Source organism: Leptinotarsa decemlineata, unplaced genomic scaffold (assembly GCF_025532065.1).
Source record: "Leptinotarsa decemlineata unplaced genomic scaffold, Ldec_3_MD MMD2_tig00000882_RagTag_RagTag, whole genome shotgun sequence".
Lineage (NCBI taxonomy): Eukaryota > Metazoa > Arthropoda > Insecta > Coleoptera > Chrysomelidae > Leptinotarsa > Leptinotarsa decemlineata.
In genome coordinates this window covers 4,554,925-4,577,840 of record NW_027412556.1, presented here as the reverse complement: position 1 = coordinate 4,577,840, position 22,916 = coordinate 4,554,925, and the positions used below count along the sequence as shown (strand labels likewise).

The 22,916-nt window shown below is 35.5% G+C and overlaps 2 protein-coding genes across 4 annotated transcripts in view; one reads left to right on the top strand and one right to left on the bottom strand.

Annotated features, from left to right (window-relative positions):
• Nucleotides 1-22,916, top strand: part of LOC111502769 (growth factor receptor-bound protein 14) — a 339,060-nt gene that overhangs the window by 157,425 nt on the left and 158,719 nt on the right. The window lies entirely within an intron of this gene.
• Nucleotides 18,642-19,964, bottom strand: LOC141482137 (uncharacterized). The gene is made up of 3 exons (XM_074174855.1): nt 19,450-19,964; nt 19,169-19,390; nt 18,642-19,112 (listed from the first exon to the last, which is right to left on the bottom strand). Exons 1-3 carry the CDS (start codon nt 19,618-19,620, stop codon nt 18,960-18,962), a joined length of 546 nt encoding a protein of 181 aa, XP_074030956.1. The 5' UTR covers nt 19,621-19,964; the 3' UTR covers nt 18,642-18,959.

The following is a 22,916-nucleotide window of genomic DNA, read 5'->3' as shown; positions in this document are numbered from 1 at the left end:
TCTTTCAATACTTTTCCAAGTTACAATGATTACTTGTGCATGATTCGGAAAATGTAGATTTTGGAAAACTTCCTGAATTTACTTTTCACATTTTAACATCAAAATAAAATATTGAATACTAGGAATTGAATTCAGACTGAAGATTTTATACACTTGGCTCTGCAAATTAGTGTTTCTGTTATTTTCTCGCAAAATAAAAGGAGTATATATGCATTTATGTCTAATAAAATAGCCTCAAAATAATTTAATTAACATAATAGAATGTATCTGCTTATGGTTCTCAAACAGTAAAAAATGAAAGCTTCCAGGAAGTCTTTCATTTTTCATCTGAGAGTAACCTCTATGCATGTGAAGAGTTCATTTTGAATTATTTTTCCATATTTTTTTTGATAAATACCAAGAAGTTGAAAGCCAGCAATTTTTTTTCTAAACCTTCCTGGAAAATACATCCCTTTTATAACAAGTGAAGAATGCTAAAGCCCATTCATTCCAAAGTTACGAATGTTTCATACCCTCATGTTCTTGAAATTGCATGTCGAAAAGTTATTATAAGAGTAATAATAAATTGTTTGTTGTTTGTTAGTAAAATAATTACAGAATTGTGTAGCTTAAGCTAACTATGACCGTGTATTGGAGATGAGTGTAACAACATAAAAAAAAATCGCGTTTAAGTTGCTTCAAACTGAAACAGATAGTTATTTATATAGTTTATTAGGCAGGCATTCTATACATACATATGATCAATTTGAGAATAAACTCATTCAACATACATAGGCACGGTAATTCCAAATTTCAAGGAAGCTTTTCTTATATAGCTCATTCTTATCCGAATGAAATTTTACCTCTTTTAAATCATAATATTCATCAATTTAAGAAAAAAATTAAATCACAGATGCTTACTGCTCAGTGCTAATTCAAAAAATTTTAAATTCAATGTATGGCAGTGCAGTGAAATTGTTAAATTATTGACCAATATAATGTTAATAAAATCAAGAGTTATTAGGAACTATCTGTTTAAAATCTGTTTAAATCTGTTTTTTCGTTAATCAGCTGTCGTCCCCATACGAACGACAACTCTCAGAAGTTGAGAATCTTGTGCGAGCTGAAGACTAACGAGGTCTTACCTTTTAACGTGTGATTTCTAGAACCATATGATCTATTAGTTTTTCTCTTCTCTATCATTGTTATGATAGTAAATAAGTATATTTATAATTACTTTCTTACACTCGCTGTATAATTTTTGGGAGGGGTGGAAGATAGCCTTTGGCTAATGCATAATAAAAGATATTATTATTATATAATTCAAGGGTTCGAACTTTCACTGAATAGCATTTTTTCCCGAAAATCTCAATGGACAATGGATTTCAATGAAATATGGTTCTTTACATACATTCTATTAGTATGTTATTCACCATATTACATTATTACAAATATTACATGAAACACAATATTCCAGAAGGCATTTTTCACGTCATTTCTTGCACTATCATATTTTCTGACAAAGCACGCGATGCAAAATATTGCAATTCGCAATAATTACTAAGATCATTCCAATGTTCGTTAGGCGTATTACGAATTACCATATTTGAATTAGGTGCAATTATAATCATTTGCATTTTTCCATTAAGTTCTCCGATGGAACGTGATTTATGGTTTGCATGAAAAATTAAAGGCCGTTGAAAATTCCTTTCGAGCCACTTCGTTGTCGTGAGAGATAATAACGAAACGAAAACTATTAATTAACGTGTTTTCATTGAAAATGAAAATGTAAGACACTTGTAAGGTCTTCATTTTATGTTTAATATTGAATGATTTTTCTTAGCTCGTACAAGTGTCGATTTCTGAGTGTTGTCGTTCATAGGGGTGCCACAGCTGGTTAACGGAAAAACAGATTTTAAACAGAGTTTTTCAAACAAATATGCAAGCACTATATTATAAAATAAAGTATCCGCACCGGATCTGTATGTCGGTCCATCTGAATGCGATAAATTCAAAAACACCGAGGATTTTTATGCGACTTTCACCAATGAACGGAGTGATTCAAAAGGAACGAATTTCATGAATCCGCACCTTGGCGCTTCATGATGAATCAGTTTGTTTTCAACCCTTTTTCGCATCCAAGTGTTGCCTTTCCAGTTGGCTAGAATTATTTCATTGAAAATTTTTTGCCAAAAAAATTATCCTATCAAATTTGTCTATTTCTAGTCATGTGTGTCGAAATAACCAATGAAACCATCATTACACTGATAACTACCCATGGATAGTTTTCACGGGTAGTTATCACTTATGTCATGACATTGCTAAGCAACCAACACAATAAAGTTGTTTGACATTTCAGTAATTCAATTTATTTCGAAAATGTCACTTCCTCGCTTTGGTGTTCAAAATGATGCGGCAATTGGTCAGTCGGTAGCCAAGCGGTTCGGCGTGGGTGATTTGTTCACTCACTCGAATTGACTGCCGTGTTGGTCGGTGGTTCAAGCCCTAGTCTGAACGATCGATCTTCACTTGCTACCGTCCAACCCGTGTTAGGAATCACACGTTAAAAGGTAAGACCTCGTTAATCCTTAGCTCGCACAAGTTTCTACTTCTGAGGGTTGTCGTTCGTATGGGTGCGACAGCTGGTTAACGGAAAAACAGATTTTAAACAGATTTTTTTAAATTGACAAAATCATTGGAGAAAATACACCAAAAAATACTGTCAATAGTAAAAAATACACTTGGAAAATATTTATGGAGTTTTGTGACGCCAGAAAATATGAATTGGATGGAAATCGTACTCTCGAAGAGCTTGCATTAATACTCAAGGATTGGGCGATTAATATGAGAAAAAAGGATAGCACAGAGTTTAAGGAGGCTACTGTTAAAACCGTATGGAATATAACAAGCAAATTATTACAAGAAAAGTATTACAAAAAGTGTTGCATTCAAACAAGCGCGGAATGCACGCGACGCAGCACGAAGAAATTTACAAACAGATCCCACTAAACGCAAAACAAGCTCAGTACCATTAACTTCAAATGAAATGAGTAAAATTATAAACTTTTGGGATGAAAATACCCCTATAGGACTCCTACGCAAATTTTATCACATAGCAGCGGTGGAATTGGCTTGGAGAGGTGGTGAAGGTGCTGCTTGCTTAGTTGATTATTTTCATATCGAAAAGGACAACAATGGATCTCCAACTAATAGGATAGAATATAATCCAATTTTCAGTAAAACCTGCCAAGGGGGTTCAAAGAACTGCGCCTCTAGCAAATGGTTAGTTCAAAATAGTGATAACAATGCTTGTCCTGTCAGATTATTCATTAAATTATTATCAAAACGAGGCACAAATATCAAGACAAATAGACTATTTTTAAGGCCAAATCGTCACTGGAGAACAGGAAGCGATAACTGGTATGACAATATGCCTCTGGGTAGAAATATAATCAACGGATGGACGAAATCTTCTGCTGAAGCAATTGGCTTGGATACGAAACAGAGGAAAATAACCAATCACTCTAATAGAGCAACTGCAGTCAGTCAACTAGCTAAGAGTGGAGTTCAAGAACAGCAATTGTTGAAAATTACTGGGCACAATAATGGAAATTCCATAAAACCTTATTTGAATATTGATCAGGAACATCATAACCAAATAATCAATAGTATGCGTGGAAACACCTATGCAGTAACCGAGGCAAATACAGCAAGATCAACGAAATATCATTATACGAATTGTTCTTTTAATAACTGTGTGTTCAATAAATAATTTTGTTCGAATTGCAAAAAATTTTCTCACCGAATATCCCTCGAACATTGATAAATAACTCATAATTTTATCACAACTTCCTCAAGCACGTTATTTTAGGTAACATCCCTCCGCCTTCGGCGTCGGGATGTTACCAAATAACGTGCTTTCGAAAACTGTGATAAAATTATTTCGTTAGTTATCAATGTCCTTGGGATATTATAGCTGATAGTTTTATTCGAAATTTAACCTTGGCATCAATCTATTTTTCGATCGAGATGAACTATATCGACACACCTGTATCGTCATTCCATTTGGATTCTAGGACATCGACTGCGGATGTACATCTTCACCGGCAACAGGAGGTTGCCACGAAAACCCAGATTTTCTCCGAAAAGATAAATGCTTCCGAACCGAATATAATAATGTCAGGACAGACAATTCCGTTTTCTGCTTCGTTAATTTTGTTGGAGGTTATAATGGACACCAATATGTCTTGGCACAATCATGTCGCGGGAATTGCAAATACTGCTTCCCAAAAGCTTGCAACACTGTTCTGAACCACAAAACTGTACCCCAGCAACTTTTGATGCTCTATAAAGCTTGGACCATACCTTCTTCGGAGTATTGTTCACTTGTATGGAGCTCCGCCTCTAAGCAGCTGGATTCCATCCAGAAAAGAGCTATACGCCTGATTGCAGACACGAACATTAATTGCAACCTTGATAGGCTGGAGCTTCGAAGAAAGGTTGGAGATGTGTCTCTCTTTTATAGATACTTCCAAGGGAAGTGTTCAAGTATCTTGGCAAATTTAATTCCACCAAGAGCGGTACATATCAGAAATACGCGACCTCACCGTCCGTATTTCAACGTGAATCGCTACTTTCACACAGGCTCCGCTTTCAGAGCGCCTTAAAGATTTTCCTATAGTGCTTGTGTTCTTGTCTTGTTCTTGAAAGAAATGTTTTCATGTGATTCGCATTATTTGTCATATTATCTGGATCAAATAGCAATTGCTCGGGACTTTTATCGCGTAGGGTGTTTTGTTTCCTTCCAGATTTTCCACCAGCAGAAAGGTGTTATGTATTTGCTTAGGTTTGAGAAGTAGCTTTGACCTTCACCACACGATGCACGTATTGATGTACCCTTTATCTCAATGGGAATATGAATCGTCAAAATTTCCAATAATGAACTGATTCGAATCACGAGATGGTCAAATTCTCACTCAATATACCCAAAAAAAGATGTTGGGAAAGAAATTTCGGGTAACCATGTTACAGGACCAGTCGTTTTGAAAGCAAACCCAAATGGCGAAGTATATTTTATCTTAATGAAAAGAGAAATGAAAATTTCTATGTTTTTACCACTTTTATTTGTAACTAACGTTATTGCAGTTTCGTTCTATACGGACATTTTCAAACTTATACAATAAACTAACAGTGATTCATTACATTCGCCATTATATACCACCCCTGTAGGTACTAATAGAAATAGAGGTACTTGACTGGATTGAGTACCTGAATTTACAGCTCACAATGCGGATGTGCCAATTTAAAAACCGGAGAGTAAGTTTAATCGATTTGATCATTTAACAGGTTGCACCCGCAATGTTTATGCTTGTGAATTTCCAAGGATTCTAAATAATTGAGTTTGCAACCCTTCCTTGCATAGAGCGGAATTTCCGTATCGTTTAGATTCGGAAACTTGTGGTTGCATGCCAAGGAATGGTTTAAAAACGTCAAATCATTTTTTCCTAGTCTGAAGGACCTTTCATGTTCAGCATACCGTTTTTGTAAATTTCGGCCACATTGTCCCACATAAACACTATCACACTAGGGACACTTAAGCTTATAAACTCCAGATTTTTCTAACTTGTCGACCTTATCTTTGGCATTGATAAGGAAATGACATCTGCAGGCAAGGTTTTTTTTGGGATGCTCATAGGGTAATTTTCATTTCTTATCTGCAGGCAAGGTTTTTTTGGGATACTCATTGGATAATTTTCAGTTTTTATCTGCAGGCAAGGGTTTTTTTGGTATACTCATAGGATCATTTTCATTTTTTGGGATGCTAATAGGATCATATTTATTTCTTATCTGCAGGCAAAGTTTTTTTTAGAATGCTCATAGGATAATTTTCATTTCTTATCTGCAGACAAGGTTTTTTTGGGATACTCATTGGATAATTTTCATTTGTTATCTGCAGGCAAGGGTTTTTTGGTATACTCATAGGATCATTTTCATTTCTTATCTGCAGGCAAGGTTTTTTGGGATGCTAATAGGATCATATTTATTTCTTATCTGCCTGCAAAGTTTTTTTTAGAATGCTCATAGGATCATTTTCATTTCTTATCTGCAGGCAAGGTTTTTTTTGGGATGCTCATAGGATCATATTCATTTCTTAACTGCAAGCAAGGCCTTTTTGGGATGCTCATAGGATAATTTTCATTTCTCATCTACAGGCAAGGTTTTTTGGGATGCTCATAGGATAATTTCCATTTCTCATCTGCTGGCAATTTTTTTTTTGAGGGATGCTCATAGGATAATTTTCATTTCTTATTTGCAGGCAAGGTTTTTTTGGGATGCTCATAGAATAATTTAAATTTCTTATCTGCAGGCAAGGTTTTTTTTGGATGATCATGTGATAATTTTCATTTATTATTTGCAGGAAAGGTTTTTTGGGATGCGCATGGTATAATTTTCATTTCTTATAAGCATGTAAGGTTTTTTTGGGATGCTCATGGGGTAATTGTTATTTCTTATTTGCAGGCAAGGTTTTTTTGGGATGCTCATGGGATGATTTTCATTTCTTATTTGAAGGCAAGGTTTTTTGGGATGCTCATAGGATAATTTTAATTTCTCATCTGCAGGCAAGGTTCTTTCGGATGGTCATAGGATAATTTAAATTTTTTATCTGCAGGCAAGGTTTTTTTGTCATGTTCATAGGATAATTTCCATTTCTTATCTGCAGGCAAAGTTTTTTGGGATGCTGATGGGATAATTTTCATTTCTCATCTGCAGACAAGCTTTTATTTTCATTTCTTACAACGATGAGGAAGTGATGTCGGCAGTTAATGGCTATTTTGAGGAAGCAAGACAGTTTATGAAAACGGTATGGAACTCATTGAAAGTCGCTGGGAAAAGTGTAGAGCTGCAATGAGATTATAGTGAATATTTTTTCCCAAAATTTTTGTATTTTCTTTGTTTGGCCGGGTTTTTCTGGGACCTCCTTATCCCTTCAACTGGATAATAATGGACAGAAAATAAGTTATAGACAATGAATACCATATTTTCAAAGTTATTTGAAATTCAAGATCGTTCCCCATTTACACAAAGTTCGCATCCATACATTATTACGTCACGTTTAAACGATTTACGCGTTCTCGAAATGGTGCTCATCGTTTGCATAATGCTCAAAGGGGATGCTTTGCCTAAACACACTTTGGATGTATTCGAAGAACTTGGAGTGGATACGGAATTATTTCTCGAAAGCTCACATTTCCCCGAACTGATGTTTAATACTGAGTGCCGAAATGTTGAATAAATTTTGAGAAAATAGCAAATGATCCTTGGAAAGTTTTTTTAATTCCATATGATCCATGATTGTTCAATATCTGTATCAGACATAAATAAAACAGTTCCTTTATATGCCGTATGCCATGAATAAACAATACTGTTTATTCACATTGTTATTATTATTAACATTGTATGTTTCTGGGGAACTTAAATTGTTGTTGTGTATATTTCCTAGACTACCCATTCTCTTGTTTCCAACTGAACGAAATCTAATTGAAAACAGCGGTTTGTATCATCTTATCTCGTTATTGAGTTTCACGAATAAATGAGCAATTCTTGTTCCGTTTGTCATTCGTCAAATTGGAACGCAAAAGTTCGTCGACCTGATATCTTGTGTAATTTATTTTCCGCAATGAAGCTCTCGAATTATGAACGCACATCATAAACTGATTGCTATGTGCATTCTACTTGCGTTCAAGACGCCCACGTTCATTCGAAATTAGGTTTATGGTACCTCGTAAACAAAAAGCAATGTTTTCATTTTTTGAACTCGTTAAGAACATCCGTTTTCTCATTTTGTTACTCAGAATGCATTCATATGTGTGGTGTGGAACTAAGTTCTTCATTAATTGATTTCCAACACCACTCAAACTATGATTCAATCTTATTTGTAAAGATTTATGTTCGAAAATGTGATAAAGTTATTAAAATCATATGAAACTAGTACTATATTGCTGTATCGCTGCTGTTTCCATGTTTTGACAGAATCAGAATCAACGAACTTAGGCGTGATCAGCGTTATAGAACAGTGCTTTCAAAAAATTATTTCACAGCGCCATCTAGTGGCGAGTTACAGAAAAATTGATAACCTAAAAACTTTCTCTATGGAAAATTTCTTATACATGTCGAATTTCATCACGATCGGTTGAGCGATGTAGAAATTTATCACTTACCAACCAACCAATCCACCAACAAAAATCCATTTTTATATACAGTGCTTTTCAGATAAAAGTATCCACCTTTAATAACTTTTGTAATACTGGTATTTAGGAAAAATCCAAAAACACGTCAATTTATGTTGGAAGGGGCAAGCATTATGGCTTATTTAAACTTACTGGAAAAGCCACCCCCTCACCCCTAGCATCATCCCTTTTTTTAAATTACTTCTCATATTTCTTATGTGAAATTTGGATACTCTTCTTTGAGCTGATTTCAAAAATGTATAATACTTGTAGGTTAAAGTGGTTAGTTTATGAGATAAACAATTTTTCTTTTAATAGCACAAATTTTACTTATTTTTTACTTTCACCTTATTTGCCTGTACTAAAATGGGTTGTACAACAGTTCAAACTCTTTATGATATTTCAGAAATATCGTTTTTTTAAACATAAACGCCCTGTATCTCAGAAACGAAGTAACTTCGGATAAATGTTCATAGGAACTTCTTTCTTAAACCGATCTAACGAATCACCTGTAGTCAGGTGTATACTGTATACCTGTATACCTGTATACTGTATACCTGTATACTGGTTCGAAACAGTTTTTTTTTTCTTCATTGTGAAAAAACACCAATCCACCAATCTACTTCAACAATTGCTTCATAATACAGAACCAAAGACATACACACTCAATCAGGTCAGAGGACCTGAATATGTCATCTAAAGCTCTCACGGTTCCGTTATAAACATTGTCTTTTCTTCTACTCTAAAAGTAGTTCCAGTCATATTCTTGTGATGCTAAATTGGTTAGCAAGAAGCGCGTCCAGATATAACATTTTTGTTCTGTTCAGCGAGGAGTGTTGTCAGTAGACCCAAATCAAGCCAAAGGTTGCAATTTCTACTTATCAAATTGTCTTTTTCGTCAAATTGGTAGTTCTTTCATCACTATGTTGATTAACCAAACAAACTTCTTAGACTCAGCGATTATTGTTTTGTAGTTTGAGGTGTTATTTGAATTTTGGCGTTATCTAGTATTTCGGGGGAATAGAGGCACAAAGGCTGAACAAACCTGGTAATTTTTCAGTTCGGTTGGAAAATATAGTCTCTTGAAAGGTGCCGGCTGTTGTTCCAAATCACTGGAAACTGAATAGTTGCCCAACATTAGCTTCAAAATGATTTTGGAGAGGAAATGGAGAGGAACCTTTGATTTTTCTTTGATATATCCATTGATTAGCACAATGCTTACAGTTGGACACTTTTTTAAGTTGTTGGACAGTTTGCCACCCACAACTTTTTTGAAGATTTCCATGGTTGTATGTAAGACATGGTAGTTCACCCGTACTGTAGTCCAACAACTGGTTGGTATCAAGCTTCGAAGGATGAATGAACGCCTTGGGGTGAGCCGATCCTGGAAGATTCTGCCGGAAGTTCATAAGTCCTCTTGCCATCCAGGTGTTCAATCTGTGTTGGCAAAGCCGGAAGCGATGCCAATGACAGGTTCTGGTCCAATGAAGCCACTTGCAGCACCCTTCTTTGCAAGAGAGTCAGCAGCTTCATTGCCTTCCAGGCCAGCATGGCCAGGCATCCAGACTTGAGACAATCTGTTGAGTCTTCCTATCGAAGAGGGTCGTTTTTGGCAATTCGCTACCAATCAAGACGTTGCTCGATAGGAGCTAAGAGCTTCCAACGCCGCTTGACTGTCCGAGAATATTTTTATTGACTTGTGAGTGAGGTTGGATTCATCCAATCTCTCCGCACACAATTCAATAGCATAAATTTCCGCTTGAAATACAATCGCATAAGGCAGGTTGATATATCTGTCCTGGGTCTGCGACTGAAAACACCTGCACCAGAACCGGAAGGTGTCTTTGATCCATCTGTGAACCAACAACTATCTGCTCTTAATATTTCGTTCTCACGGAGTATCCATTTCTCTCTACTAGGAAACAGTACTTCATAAGTCAGTTCGTAGTTGACAGGTACGAAGTCAGTCTATTGCACTCTGCATAAAATTGATTTGGGCAATTGGCAATGTGCACAAGTCTCTATGCAGTCCATCTAGCCTCTGTCTCCAGAAAAATGTGTAGAGGAGGTAGATCAAAAAGGATCTCCATAGCCGCTGACGTTGCTGTTGTACTACTGTTCCGATGTCGAATAGTCATGTTTTAGTTTAATATCCATTGACAGGCCATTTTGCGTTTATATTTGAGAAGCAGCAACATCCGATCTGGCAAATATAATTACGCAAGTTGTCTCACAATTTCTCCGTCTATGAATGACTTTGAAACAAGATCATATTACTGTATTAACCTTTATGCTCTATCGAGTTGAACTGACATTAATCACAAGCATATTTTTTTAATTGGTTTCTAGGAAATCTACTGAAAGTCATACATGACATCACGGTTTCGATAAAATTAGTAATGCGCGATATCGTTATCGACTTTTCCATGATCTAATTTTGAAACTGTCGCTTCATCTTGAAGAACTGCGAACATTCATGGAGATGTCATGAATTTATTTTCTTTTGATTTCGGCCCAGCTTGGATAAGTAGACAGGTAGTTCCAAAAATCCTCTGCAAACCACAAAGGTTTGTTGTGGCTCTCATCTAAATAAACCCAACCAAGTAAATCCAGCTTCCTCACAAAACCGATTGTTTTTTTGGTGAATGATTTTTTAGGAGACCTGACAAAAGTGAGACACTGCCAAATTCTGAAAACTTTTTCAGTACAGGCACAGAGAATGTGCCCTGCTACCAGGGCATGAAATATGACGAATCGGACCAATCAGGTTCAAGAGCAGTCAGATACCTAGTCTTATTATGAACACAAAAATATTAGGACAATTTTCAATGAGCGCATCTTAGCAAGGTAGATCAATTCGACCATTGCCTTATCGCCTTTGATAATGTCTGCCGCAGTAGCGGACGAAAAATCAGGTATGATAACCTTCAGACAACCAAAACCCCGAACACTAGAAATATAAACTATAGAATAATGATGTATCAAAGCAACTGCTTGTATAGGGTCTTTCAACAGGGCCTTCGAACTTTTACAATTGATGACGGCCATCTTGTTGAAGCTACATCTGTCAAATTAGTTGTCATTTGTTCACTCTGTCATGTCAAATCATCATGGATGGATAAGTCTAAAATGACCAGTCAGATAAGTCTAAAATATAAGTCTAAAAGACTTATCTGACTAAATCTAAAAGACTTATCTGACTGGCAGATCACAATCTGTTGAGGTTAGGCTCAAATCGGGAATGTATCATTCTGGAAATCGTAACATCTTAACAGGTGTTCTCCAAGGACGTGTCCTGGGTCCTACTCTTTTTCTCTTATTCGTCAACGACATCTCTAATATTAATCAACAACATGGAACTGTACAGTTTGCTGATGACACGTCCTTCTTATTGAGTTCTTCTTTTTGTGAAGGGTTATCTGACCAGGCTGATATTGCAGTCGCTAATATGCTTAATTACTGCGGCAAAAACGGCCTCGTACTAAATAGCAATAAATCTAATACCATTGTTTTTTCACTTAGAAAAACGGACTGCAGTATACTAAATCTATTGTGCAGAAAAAATCAGTCAAATTCTTACGGTTGAACATTGACTCCCAATCATCCCGGAATGATTATATTGGCTCTATTACTATTGAATTATCCAAGAATTGTTTCGTTATTTGGAATCTCAGAAATTCTGTTTCCATTGATATTTTATTAAGTTACTACTACGCCTATGTTCACTCAAGTCTGAGTTATTGCTTAGTCTGTTACGGTAACTGCAGCAGATTGAATGATCTGTTGATTGCTCAAAAAGAGATACTAAAAACAATGTGTTTTAAAAAATATTGTGATACTTGTTAGCAGTTATTCACTGAATTACAAATTTCAACTGTAATATCCATTTGTATTTTAAATTGTGTCACTTACATTAAGAATCATTACTATGAGTTTCAGCAAAGTGATACTATCCGCATAGCTGCTGGTTATTCTCTTAGGCAAAATCATAATCTGATACTTTCTGTACATATATGTATCGAACGAACCTCATATTATATCTATAAAGATATTTAATAAACTTTCAACATTCATTAGGAAAATTTCAAATACTATGAATTTCAAAAATAGCGTTAAACGTATTATCTACAAAATGCCTTTCACCCACTTGATGAATATTTTCTAACTGATCTGGCTTCTTGACATCACTATTGTTTGCTTGTTTACTATTCTACTACTTATACTATGTTTTTTCAAAATTATTTTTGTGTACTCTCACATTGAGAAATTTTACAATACTCATAAACTTTAGAATTCATTATTATCTCACGAACTAGTGAAATTAGACTCATGATCCTAATGTTTATTGATGATAAACAAAGAAGTGAGGTTATGAGTGACGCCACAACAACGATGAGCGTTTGGCGCGAATTTCAAACTTTTAAATATAATAACAATTTTTGCCTATCAGTCTTACACAGTAAATACGTCTCTAAACAATTTCTCAAAGTCAGACATGTCTATTCAGTAGGATATAAACATCAACTTCAGTATAGAAATGTCGATCAAAAAACATGTATTTTTGGGACATAAAGGACATAAAGTGTGGTCGGTCGGTAGCCAGGCGGTTCGACGTGGGTGCTTTATTCACTCACTCGAATTGACTACCGTGTTGGTCGGAGGTTCAAGCCTCAGTCTAAACGATCGATTTTCACTTGCTATCGTCCAACCCGTGTTGGGAATCACACTTCAAAAGGTAAGACCTCGTTAATCCTTAGCTCGCACAAGTTTCGACTTCTGAGGGTTGTCGTTCCTAGGGGTGCGACAGCTGGTTAACAGAAAAACATTTTTGTAAAAACTATTGTTTCAACGTCCAGTTCAATTGACATTATATCACTGAATCGAGGATGTAGAAAAGCACGTCCCGGTAAACAAAGTGATGTAAAAAACGGTTAGTAAATACAACTGGAAATGGAAGAATCGGAGCACGACGTTTAGATAATATGGAAATTTCGAACAATGAATATCCAGCGAGCAATACAGCAGAGTGTGGAAAATGAGCGAGAGGTCGAATAGTAATTTCATCTCGTGGGATTAACAGCGGATGCATGTAAATGCCCCGACTAAAAGCTAATTTCAAATTGAATCAAACTTTGCATAATGTACACGGAACGAACGGATGAGTTTCACGCTGAACTAGTTTTTCGTTCGGAGTGGATATTTGAGTTTGATTAATCGAGTTCTGTTCTACAGACAAAATTAACTGTGTCGAATAAAGTAAATAGAAGATTTCAAATTTGAAAAATTAATCGGAAAGAAACTTGACCAAAACATTACTCTTATAAATGATTGAAATTCAAAATTAGACTGATATTATATGTTTATATATAAAATCGACAAAGGTTAATGCAGTCAAGCTGCTGGAAAATAATTGCATGAAAATAAAAATATTAATAGATTAATACTTTCTGATCATTCCCATATTGATTTCAATTTAAGAGCCATCGGTAGACAGCTGTTTCAGCCTATTGGGCATCGTCAGTACCGGGCAGGCGGTCCTAGATTGAAGACAAAATGTGAAAAACCAGAAAAGTACTTGATAAAAATAGCTGCGTGAACGCAAGTGAAACATAAGTGGAACCACCTATTGGTCTGACACCCAAACTTGGCCGGTTGACTTGGGTGTCACACCAATAGGTGGTTCCACTTATGTATCACTTGCGTTTACGCAGCTATTTTCATCAAGTACTTTTCTGGTTTTTCACACTTTGTCTCAATCGATTATTATTCGATCAAACAGTTGAAACATTGTTTAAATAGGTTTGGTTTACCAAATGTTTACTTTGCGAATGCATACTCCCACATTAGTTTCAACATAATGGCTTGGTGATGTGCAAAGGAATTTTCTAGAGTTTTCATCTTTCAAAAACGACTGTTAAGATTGATATTCAACCTGGGGTACCAAGAAAGTTGTAGACCCGTTTTCAAAAGAGAACGCTTATTGACTGCACCCGCAATTTATATAATGAAATGTGTCATTTTTGTGCACAGGAACCTTGACTTGTATATAACGAACTTGAGCATTCACGGTCGTGATACTCGCCATGCTACTGTTCTGAGGGTCCCTTCACATAAGAGTGATCATTTCAAAAAATCTCCATTATATAATGGCATACATTTTTATAACAGACTGCCACTTTCTATAAAGAGGTTGATTTCTTCAACTTTGTTCAGTAAGAAAGTTAAAAACTTATTACTGGACAAATGTTACTACAGTCATAAGGAATATTTAGAGGATTCTTTCACAGAAGGATAATAAGATATATAATCGTTCTAAATTTTCACTTGCTGTTTTGCTTTAGTTTCAGTGTTCTGACTGGCGATTTTATCGGTTTTTTTTAATATGTGTGCACATGTTTGTAAATATATGTATATATGTAAATATATACATTTGTATATTTATTTGACTACGGCAAGCAAAATTGCCACATTTTTTATTCATTTTTTAATTAGCATTTTATATATCTATATGTACCTATACCTTTGTATATGCAGATATTAATTTTTATTCAAGCTTTGATTCCATAATTTTATTCATAAGTGACGTACTGTTTTTTGTAAATAATCATTGACCTACCATATATACGATATGTATCACAAATGGTGAATAAATATTATTATTATTATTATTATTATCACTTTTATGTGAACTGATTCTGTCTTTGAGTAATCTTGGCGTTTGACCAATATATTCCCTACCACAATTCGAACATGGAACCGAATAGATTAATTGAGGTTGAAAGTTAATGGGAGTTTCATCTTGAAGTTTCGAAAATAATTTATTAATGGTAAATATGGTTCTGAAAGCTATTTTCACATTTAAATCTTTGAAAATTCTACATAACTTAGGTGTCATATCACTTATATATGGTAAAGAAGAGAAAAGTATAGGAACTGGAGGTGGATCAGCCCCAATTGTGACATTGTCAGATTGTAAAAGATTTATATCCAACTGGTTGTTTTGTTGATTTGAACGTCAATGGTTGACGTACTAAATAGGGGATCTGGGTAACAGTTATCAATAAATAATTGGAAAAGTAGATATGAATTATTGTTATGAAAAGAAGGATAGGGAATCTGCAGAATGCGGTTTTTCATTTGTTTGACTAAATTAATTTTCGTCGACTACTTATGGTAGGACCAATAGTTCAAGAACCTACCAGAACTGATAGGCTTACGATACCAATCTATGAGTAGAGTATTATCTGGTGTTCTGATTACTTTAGTGTCAAGAAAAGGAACCCATGAGGGTCATAACTATTGAATATGTCCACAATCTCAAATATTCCATCTTGAGGAAAGGATATGATAATGTCATCGACAAATTTTTTTATAAAAAAGAGATTGAAGGGAAGTACCTGTAAGACCAAATCTAGCAGGTCATCCATGACATATGCTGCCACAATGGAGCTAATCTCAGCTCCCATTGGAATACCAAAAGATTGTCTATAAATTTTACCATTAAATGAAAAATATGTATTGTTCAAAAGGAAAGTTATGAGTTGGAGGAAATTGTCTTTATGAATGTCAGTCTATCTTCAAGAGGAAGATCAAACTCTCTTTGATCTTCCTCTTGAAGATGGTCACTTGGTGATAGAAACACGTGTCCAGGTGTTAAAATAACGGTTTGGTGTTGAGAAAAAACTCGAGTAATATTCATTACTTGAGGATGGTTTAGCGAACCGAAACTGGCGGTAACTAATAAAAACTTAGTAGAAATCAGACAAAAGTTATTTTCTTCATTCTCTATTCAATATGAATAGAGCAAGCTATGTCTTTATTCATTTGCGGAACTTGCCTTTTGAAGTCGGTAGAGTTCAGAGTAATATTCACCTAGAATTGCTCTGCCACTTCGAATAAATGACGGGAGAAACAGAGGAAGTATTCCATTATAGTTCTCTTTCATTTCGTGAATTACAGCACAACATCTACCAATTCCATCGAATAATCGGCCTAGCAACAGACACAGTGGTAGGGTTCACATTGAGTTCGTCAAATGCAGATTACACAGATGAGGTACCGGAAATTTATACAGCGTTTGAAATATTCGGTTGTATGTACGTGATGAACTCAAAAATGAAAAACGACTCGTTTTGAAACGTATGAAAAAACATTATATTCGAATGTAATACAGGATTGAGCATGGGTGTAATGTTTGGCTAGTTCCGCAATTGTCGAAGTCATCAGGCCGTAGGTGACGGTGCCACTGGGTCCAAAAATTCTTATTTCAGCCGCTTCCTTGGCTAAAGAGTCGGCAATGCGATTACCTCTACTCCTGTCGTGCCCTTCAACCCACCTCAGGATAATGTTATTATCTACCTAAGGTAACACGTTGTCTGTTCAAGGCTGATCAAGGATCTAGAAGTGATTTCGAATTTGAGTGAAAGTAATCAGGTTCAATTCAAATCCACAAAAACCCAGGCATTGGTTCTCCCCAAGAAGATAAATGTCTCCGAACCGGATATAATAATATCAGGTCAGACAGTTCCGTTTTCTGCTTCGATAAGTTTGTTGGAGGTTGAAATTGACACCAATATGTTTTGGTACAGTCATCTTGCTGGAATTGCAAAGATGCTTCGTAAAGCTATCATCAGACCTTCTTTGGGGTATTGTATGGAGCTCTTCCCCTAGACATACCCTGAAGTTACTGGATTCCATTCAGCAAAGAGTCATCCGCGTGATTGGAGACGGGAACATCACGTGCATCGTTGATAGCCTGGAACACCGAAGAAAGGTTGGAGAAGTGTCTCTCTTCTATAGATACTTTCACGGGAGGTGTTCAAGTGACTTGGCACATTTGATTCCACCAAGAGCGGTACATATCATAAATTCGCCATGGACTGTGGCTGCTCATCATTTTGAAAGTTCAACTCAGTACACCTCGAATTTCACTGTTTAAGAAGTCTTTCATCTGGAGAACTGCTTTTAAGTGGAATACATTCTCTGAGAACATTTTTCCAAATGGATTTAATCTCCAGCAATTCAAATCCAATGTGAATCGCTACTTTAGCACAGGCACCGCTCTGAGAGCGCCTCTAGAATTTTCCTATATTGCTTGCGTTTTGCACTTTACCGGGCAAGAGTGGGTTAGTTTATGAAAAAAATTGACGGATTTTCAGTCCCCAATGAAGAGTTTGTTTTTTTTCATTTGGCCACGCTGTTTATATTATGCGGCGTATAAAATTTCTTCAGAATCATACCAGAGTTTTGAATACCCGTAAGTTACGCAAAGGGTCTGCGCCTGACAGGGACATTTTGCGGATGAAAGCCATAGAGTTTATTGAAATATTCCGCAGTCTTTGTGTTGGACACATTTCAAAAGCTTTTTCCCTCCACGGCTGCGAATCGTATCAAATGATTGGTTGAGTGGAAAATTGACGAATATAAAAATAACTCGACATTCTGTGATGGAATCCTTGTTGCTGTAGATGTTGAAGATGAAAGCTATAATTTTCACGCAAAAATACAGAAAAAATACTTTGCAACAGTTGATAAATGAAAAACTTCGTGGGTTGATTATCTTTAAATGATTGCTACAAACGTTTTTGCATTTTTTGAATATCTTTCGCATACATGAGGTTCAAAAAACATATTGATACAGTTATATTGTGTATATTGTTATATTATCTACTTTTTACATATTTTCGAACATTTTGGAACAAATCCTAATTTTCAAATTAACATAATATATTCTTCTTCTCCTTCTTGTTCTTCTTCTTAGTTTTGGTCGCAGCTTCCAGGTTTGGCGTTATTATGACCAGTATTCTTTTTATTACTGTGTTGACCGTAACAAAAACTTTGTCTGGGGAGTACGAGAGTCTTGTTTTACACAATATTGTACTCCATTTTCTTTCCTTGTTATTTTTTTTTTTCTATTTGTCCATCTTCTCATCGATGTATTCTTCTGTGCGCTAGACCGTTATTTATAGAAGGTATAGACTCTTCTCGTTCCAGTGCATGAAAACAAACCGAAATGCTGCCTCGGTTAAGAAGCACCCAGGATGGAAAATGTTAAAGATGGGATCCTACGTAATAAATATTCTAAACTTGTTTTTTTACTTTTGACATTTTTCATGATTCTCTGTTTTTCCTCTACTCTCTTCTACTTATCTTGTTTTTTCATAGCTCTATTTTATTATAAATTAAAAAATTGCTAATAATTAATTTGACTTTTTTTGCATTTATATTTCTTAGAATTGTTTGGAAGTTCAGGGGGGATCCACTCCTATTTCTATAAACATTCGATACATACACATTTGGTGGTCAATTCTGATTGGACATTCGAAAAAAATATATCCTGATATGATATAAATGCGTTTATTTCTGACCGAGATGTTATAAGCTTATATCGTCATAGTTACGCTATCAATAAAGAGGGTCATAACTCCCTTGGGACATTATAGATTTTATAATTCCCCCTACCTTTCACAAGTAAAAATAAATAGAAATGAAAACTGAACCATATTTTATTTATTCACGTCATTACAAATAATAAATGTACAATTTTGAAATGTTCCCTGAAAATTACTTCCGCCACTGGAAACAATTTCTTCTTTTGTATGGCTGGAGCTTCTGTTCACTACAGTCGAGGTACCTGCCTCTTCTGATGACAAAGTAGACAACATACGCGCCGTTTTATTTCTCAATTCGATGCTATCCTCCAAATACTCCTCCGCCACCGTAGAACTTTTCCAACCTCCGTGTCTTTTTAAGTTAGTCATAGTTGCTCCTGCATTGGCTAGAGCAGTAGCAGAAGTGCGACGAAGGCAATGTCCCGTATAGGAAGATGAGTTTGGCAATCCTGACTTCCTGACTTCCAAGTTCCTGACTTCTGCATCCTCCAAAATAACCCATAATCAAAACAACCTATAACAAAAAAAGGAAATAAATACACACAAAAAGGAAAATAAGAAAAAAATTACCTTATGCAATAAATGAATATCTTTAGGAGCGTCCTTTAGGAATCTGATAACATCTTTAGGAGATAAAACAGCAGACTTTTTCGGCCTATAACTCTTACTCTTCCGTTTCAAAAAAGCCTGTAGTTCATTGAACTTGGTGATATCTCGTTTCTCATGTATAGTCACCATCGATTTTAGCATTGACCATTTAGTCCATAAAGAATTCGGACTATACGTTTCTGACTGAAACGAATAAACACAATTACTACCAAATCTACCGAAAAACATAGAAAATTCCTTACCAGTTCTTGAAAATATGCCAGAAATACAGTTTCAGTGACATCTTTTGGCATAACATTTTTCCGTGTCAGCCAGTCCAGATATATCTTGTATTCTTTTTGGTATACGGCTTCACTTTTCGATGGAATTAATGATTCTCTTGCTTGTTCAGCTTTTTTCAAAATATCCTCCATTATATTTGGGGTAGAAAACACGTTTTCACCGCAAACACAGCTTGATAACAAAGTTCTGTTTATAAACAAGTAACATAGCAACAACCTAGCAACAAGAAAACTCTACTATAATCAACGGTACCTGATTCAAATATACCGGGAAGGTAATGAATTGGTACGTTTTTCCGTTTCAAAAATGAACAAAATTTTATTGAAATCGGTCAGAAATAAAATTATCTATGTACCACGGGAATTAATAAGCCTTAATAACCTCAGGCAATTGCTGTCCCTCGGGCCAGAGGCCCTCGGGACGCAAACTTTGCCATCGGTAATTAAGGCCCTCCTAATTCCCTTGATACATAAATAACTATTTTGTTGAACAGTGACCTGTTTTCATCCTGATTGTGGTTATAATATGCCTTCTGCTTTGATGGGGAAATTGAATATACCATTCTTTTTATTTTAGTTTTTTGGCTTTGAACTCCTCCAACATTAAACAAAGGAAGATTTATGAGAATATAAGATACGTATAATTCCGAATAAAAATTAAAAAGATATCTAGAGAAAACTGATTCGATTTTCGTGTCATATCTTGCGGTGGCTAATTTCGGATATTGTTCATTTGTAGTTCTTATTAATCTTGTAGAAAGTTTACCTAGAGTTGTCCATCTTCGGACACGAAATTTACTTCGAAATCTCCTGCTGAAATTAGTGGCAACGTCAAGCGCGCGTGAAAAAGTTTCACTTCAAAAAGATATTGCTTGAGATGCTTTTCCATACAATTTTATGACTACATCGTTAGGCTTGTTGCGATATACAGGGTGTCAATTTGAAAACTTCCCCCTTGACAATATAATTTACCTGTTTTTTGATTCCTCATATTGTTTACTGGAAGGAAGATATTAAGGGTGGGAAGTTTTCAAACTCACCCTGTATAACTAGCGAACGTTGCGTCAGTAGGAGTTCACAACTCCTTTCGACTTTCAATTGGTTCTTGATTATCGATTGATATGTTCCTAGCCAAACTATATTTGCAACGACTCATTGGGGTTAACACTATAATAGTTATTAAAAACATAATGGGTTATTATGTTTGTACGTTCGGAACAATAGCACTCCTCCTGCGTTTCACTCCGCCACACCGCTACGCAATAATTAATTATAATAATGATGGTCATTAATTATCGAAACACAAATTGCATAATGACAGTATGAATTTCATCTGTTTCGTCACGAAATACATCGAGTAATCTCATTTGTGAACTAATTCTGCCTCGAGGAGTTAGGTAAGGGTTTTTCATGACCATCAATCAAGCAGTCAACGACCCTAGCATATACGAGGTGTCGCGAAAAATTTCTAATAGAAGACAGAAATGGATTAATATGAAAAGGAAATTTCAGTATTGTGAGAGGGATATTGGAAATGTCTATCTGGGTAATTGTATACAGAATTATCATTTAAATTTCATTCAATACAATTTTAAACTTTGGACTCACGAGGTTCGTGAAAAAGTTGGTGGGACTATTCATAAAAAAATTTGAGGCAGAAGAGAAAACTTTAACGGGTTTATTCAGACCTCCCAAGATACGAAAACGGGCCCAAAGTTCAGAAAAGTTTTGTGACCATAAGTTTTTCGATATGTTCGTAGATCTAACCGACACTGGGTTCACACCAGATGAAACTCGATCATTGGAAAAAGAGCTGAATCATAACACCAAAGCGAATATTGATTCTACACACGTAGATTGATCGAAAAAATCGAAATAGAGTTGAATTTTCTTCAAACAAACATGTGGCTGCGAATATATTGATATCTGAACCTGTTGATCGAATTCATTTCAGTGAGGAAATAAAAATTTCATGACGACTTCATGACTCCAGTAGAGATTTCTGAACTTCGACAATCAATAATGGTCATCTTGTTGAAGCTACATTGTTTTATCAAAATGGGTGATCTGTGCGGGCAACGTACCGCGCGCGTCGCCCATTTTACGGTCGCCATAATCGCCCTACTGAGAGCACTATTCGCAGTTTAGTGGAGAAATTTGAGTCCACCGGTTCAGTAAACGATTGAACAACACCCGTACGTCGACGAATCGCAAGATCTGCTGAAAATATCGCCGCTGTTTGTGAGAGTGAGTAGAGTAGCCACAGCTTGGCTAATTTTGCGTCGTGACTTGGGTCACAAAATTCAACTGCCCAGGAACTCAAGGTAAACGACTATAGACATCAACTTGTGTTAGCTGAATGGGCTCTGGAGCAGTTGGCAACTGACCCTAATTTTCATCGAAAACTCATCTTCAACGATGATAAATCGGTGCGTGAACAAACAAAATTACCAAATTTTGGTCGATACCAACCCACGTGAGATCTAAGAGTCTCCAATGAATCCCAAAAAGGCACTATTTGGTGTGGATTTTGGTCTGGCGGCGTCATATTTCTGTGGTCAAGCCATCAGTGTCAATAGCCTAATCAACAAGTTCAAAAACATGAAAAATAGAGATAAAGGTCCTAAAAATATAAGCGATAGCTCATTCGATTCGGAATCACCTCTAGAAAAATGTTGTTGAAGGATTTTGGTGCAGGTAAAAAATTGCAATTGTTATTAACAATATGAAATTTAAAAAAAATGGTATTTAGTTTTTTGTCGTCAAAGAGGAGGAAAATTCCGCTGAAGAGAGTTTATCAAAACAAATAATTTTTTCATAACATAAAATGTCATTTTAAAAATTTGAAAAAATTCTAGTATCTTCTTAACACTTGAATGAATCGAGTCCCGTAGAAAAAAAGTTTTATCACCATTTTTCAAAAAGTTATTCAATTGTTAACTAACAAACTTTTTCCCAATCTCCGTTGGCATAAATAATGGGATAGAAGGTATAAATAATTGGCCTATAAATTTTAAACTTCGTGGAGCTCTTTTGATATATATACTTCATACGATCCTGCGATAAAAGTTTATAAAGATTTATTAATTTGTTGATTATGATTTTTCATAACTATATTATTATCTAAAAATTGTTGATAATTTGTTTTTTTTCAATTGATATTTAGCTATGTCTGTTTTCACATTAAACAATGCCAGTTATTAACATGGGATATGAATGTTTTACGTAATTTTTTCATTAAATTGTTTTAAACAAATAGAGAAATTCAATATTTCTGAAAAACATTTTTTGATACTGATTTTTTGAGAGAAGTTTGAGAGAATTTCCTTATCTAGACATCGATTCAAGATATGAGTGAGAGGAACGATATTGCCTGCGATTTGTTTTAGTCTTTCTGCTCGTATTTGATCTTCTCCTAAGGATTTTTT

Coding starts and splice junctions, on each gene's coding strand:
- LOC141482137 (XM_074174855.1), bottom strand. CDS start 19,620: ATGGAGGATATTTTGAAAAAAGCTGAACAAGCAAGAGAATCATTAATT. Junction 19,391..19,449: donor TGGCATATTTTCAAGAACTG/GTAAGGAATTTT, acceptor TATTCGTTTCAG/TCAGAAACGTATAGTCCGAA. Junction 19,113..19,168: donor ATATTCATTTATTGCATAAG/GTAATTTTTTTC, acceptor TTTTTGTTATAG/GTTGTTTTGATTATGGGTTA.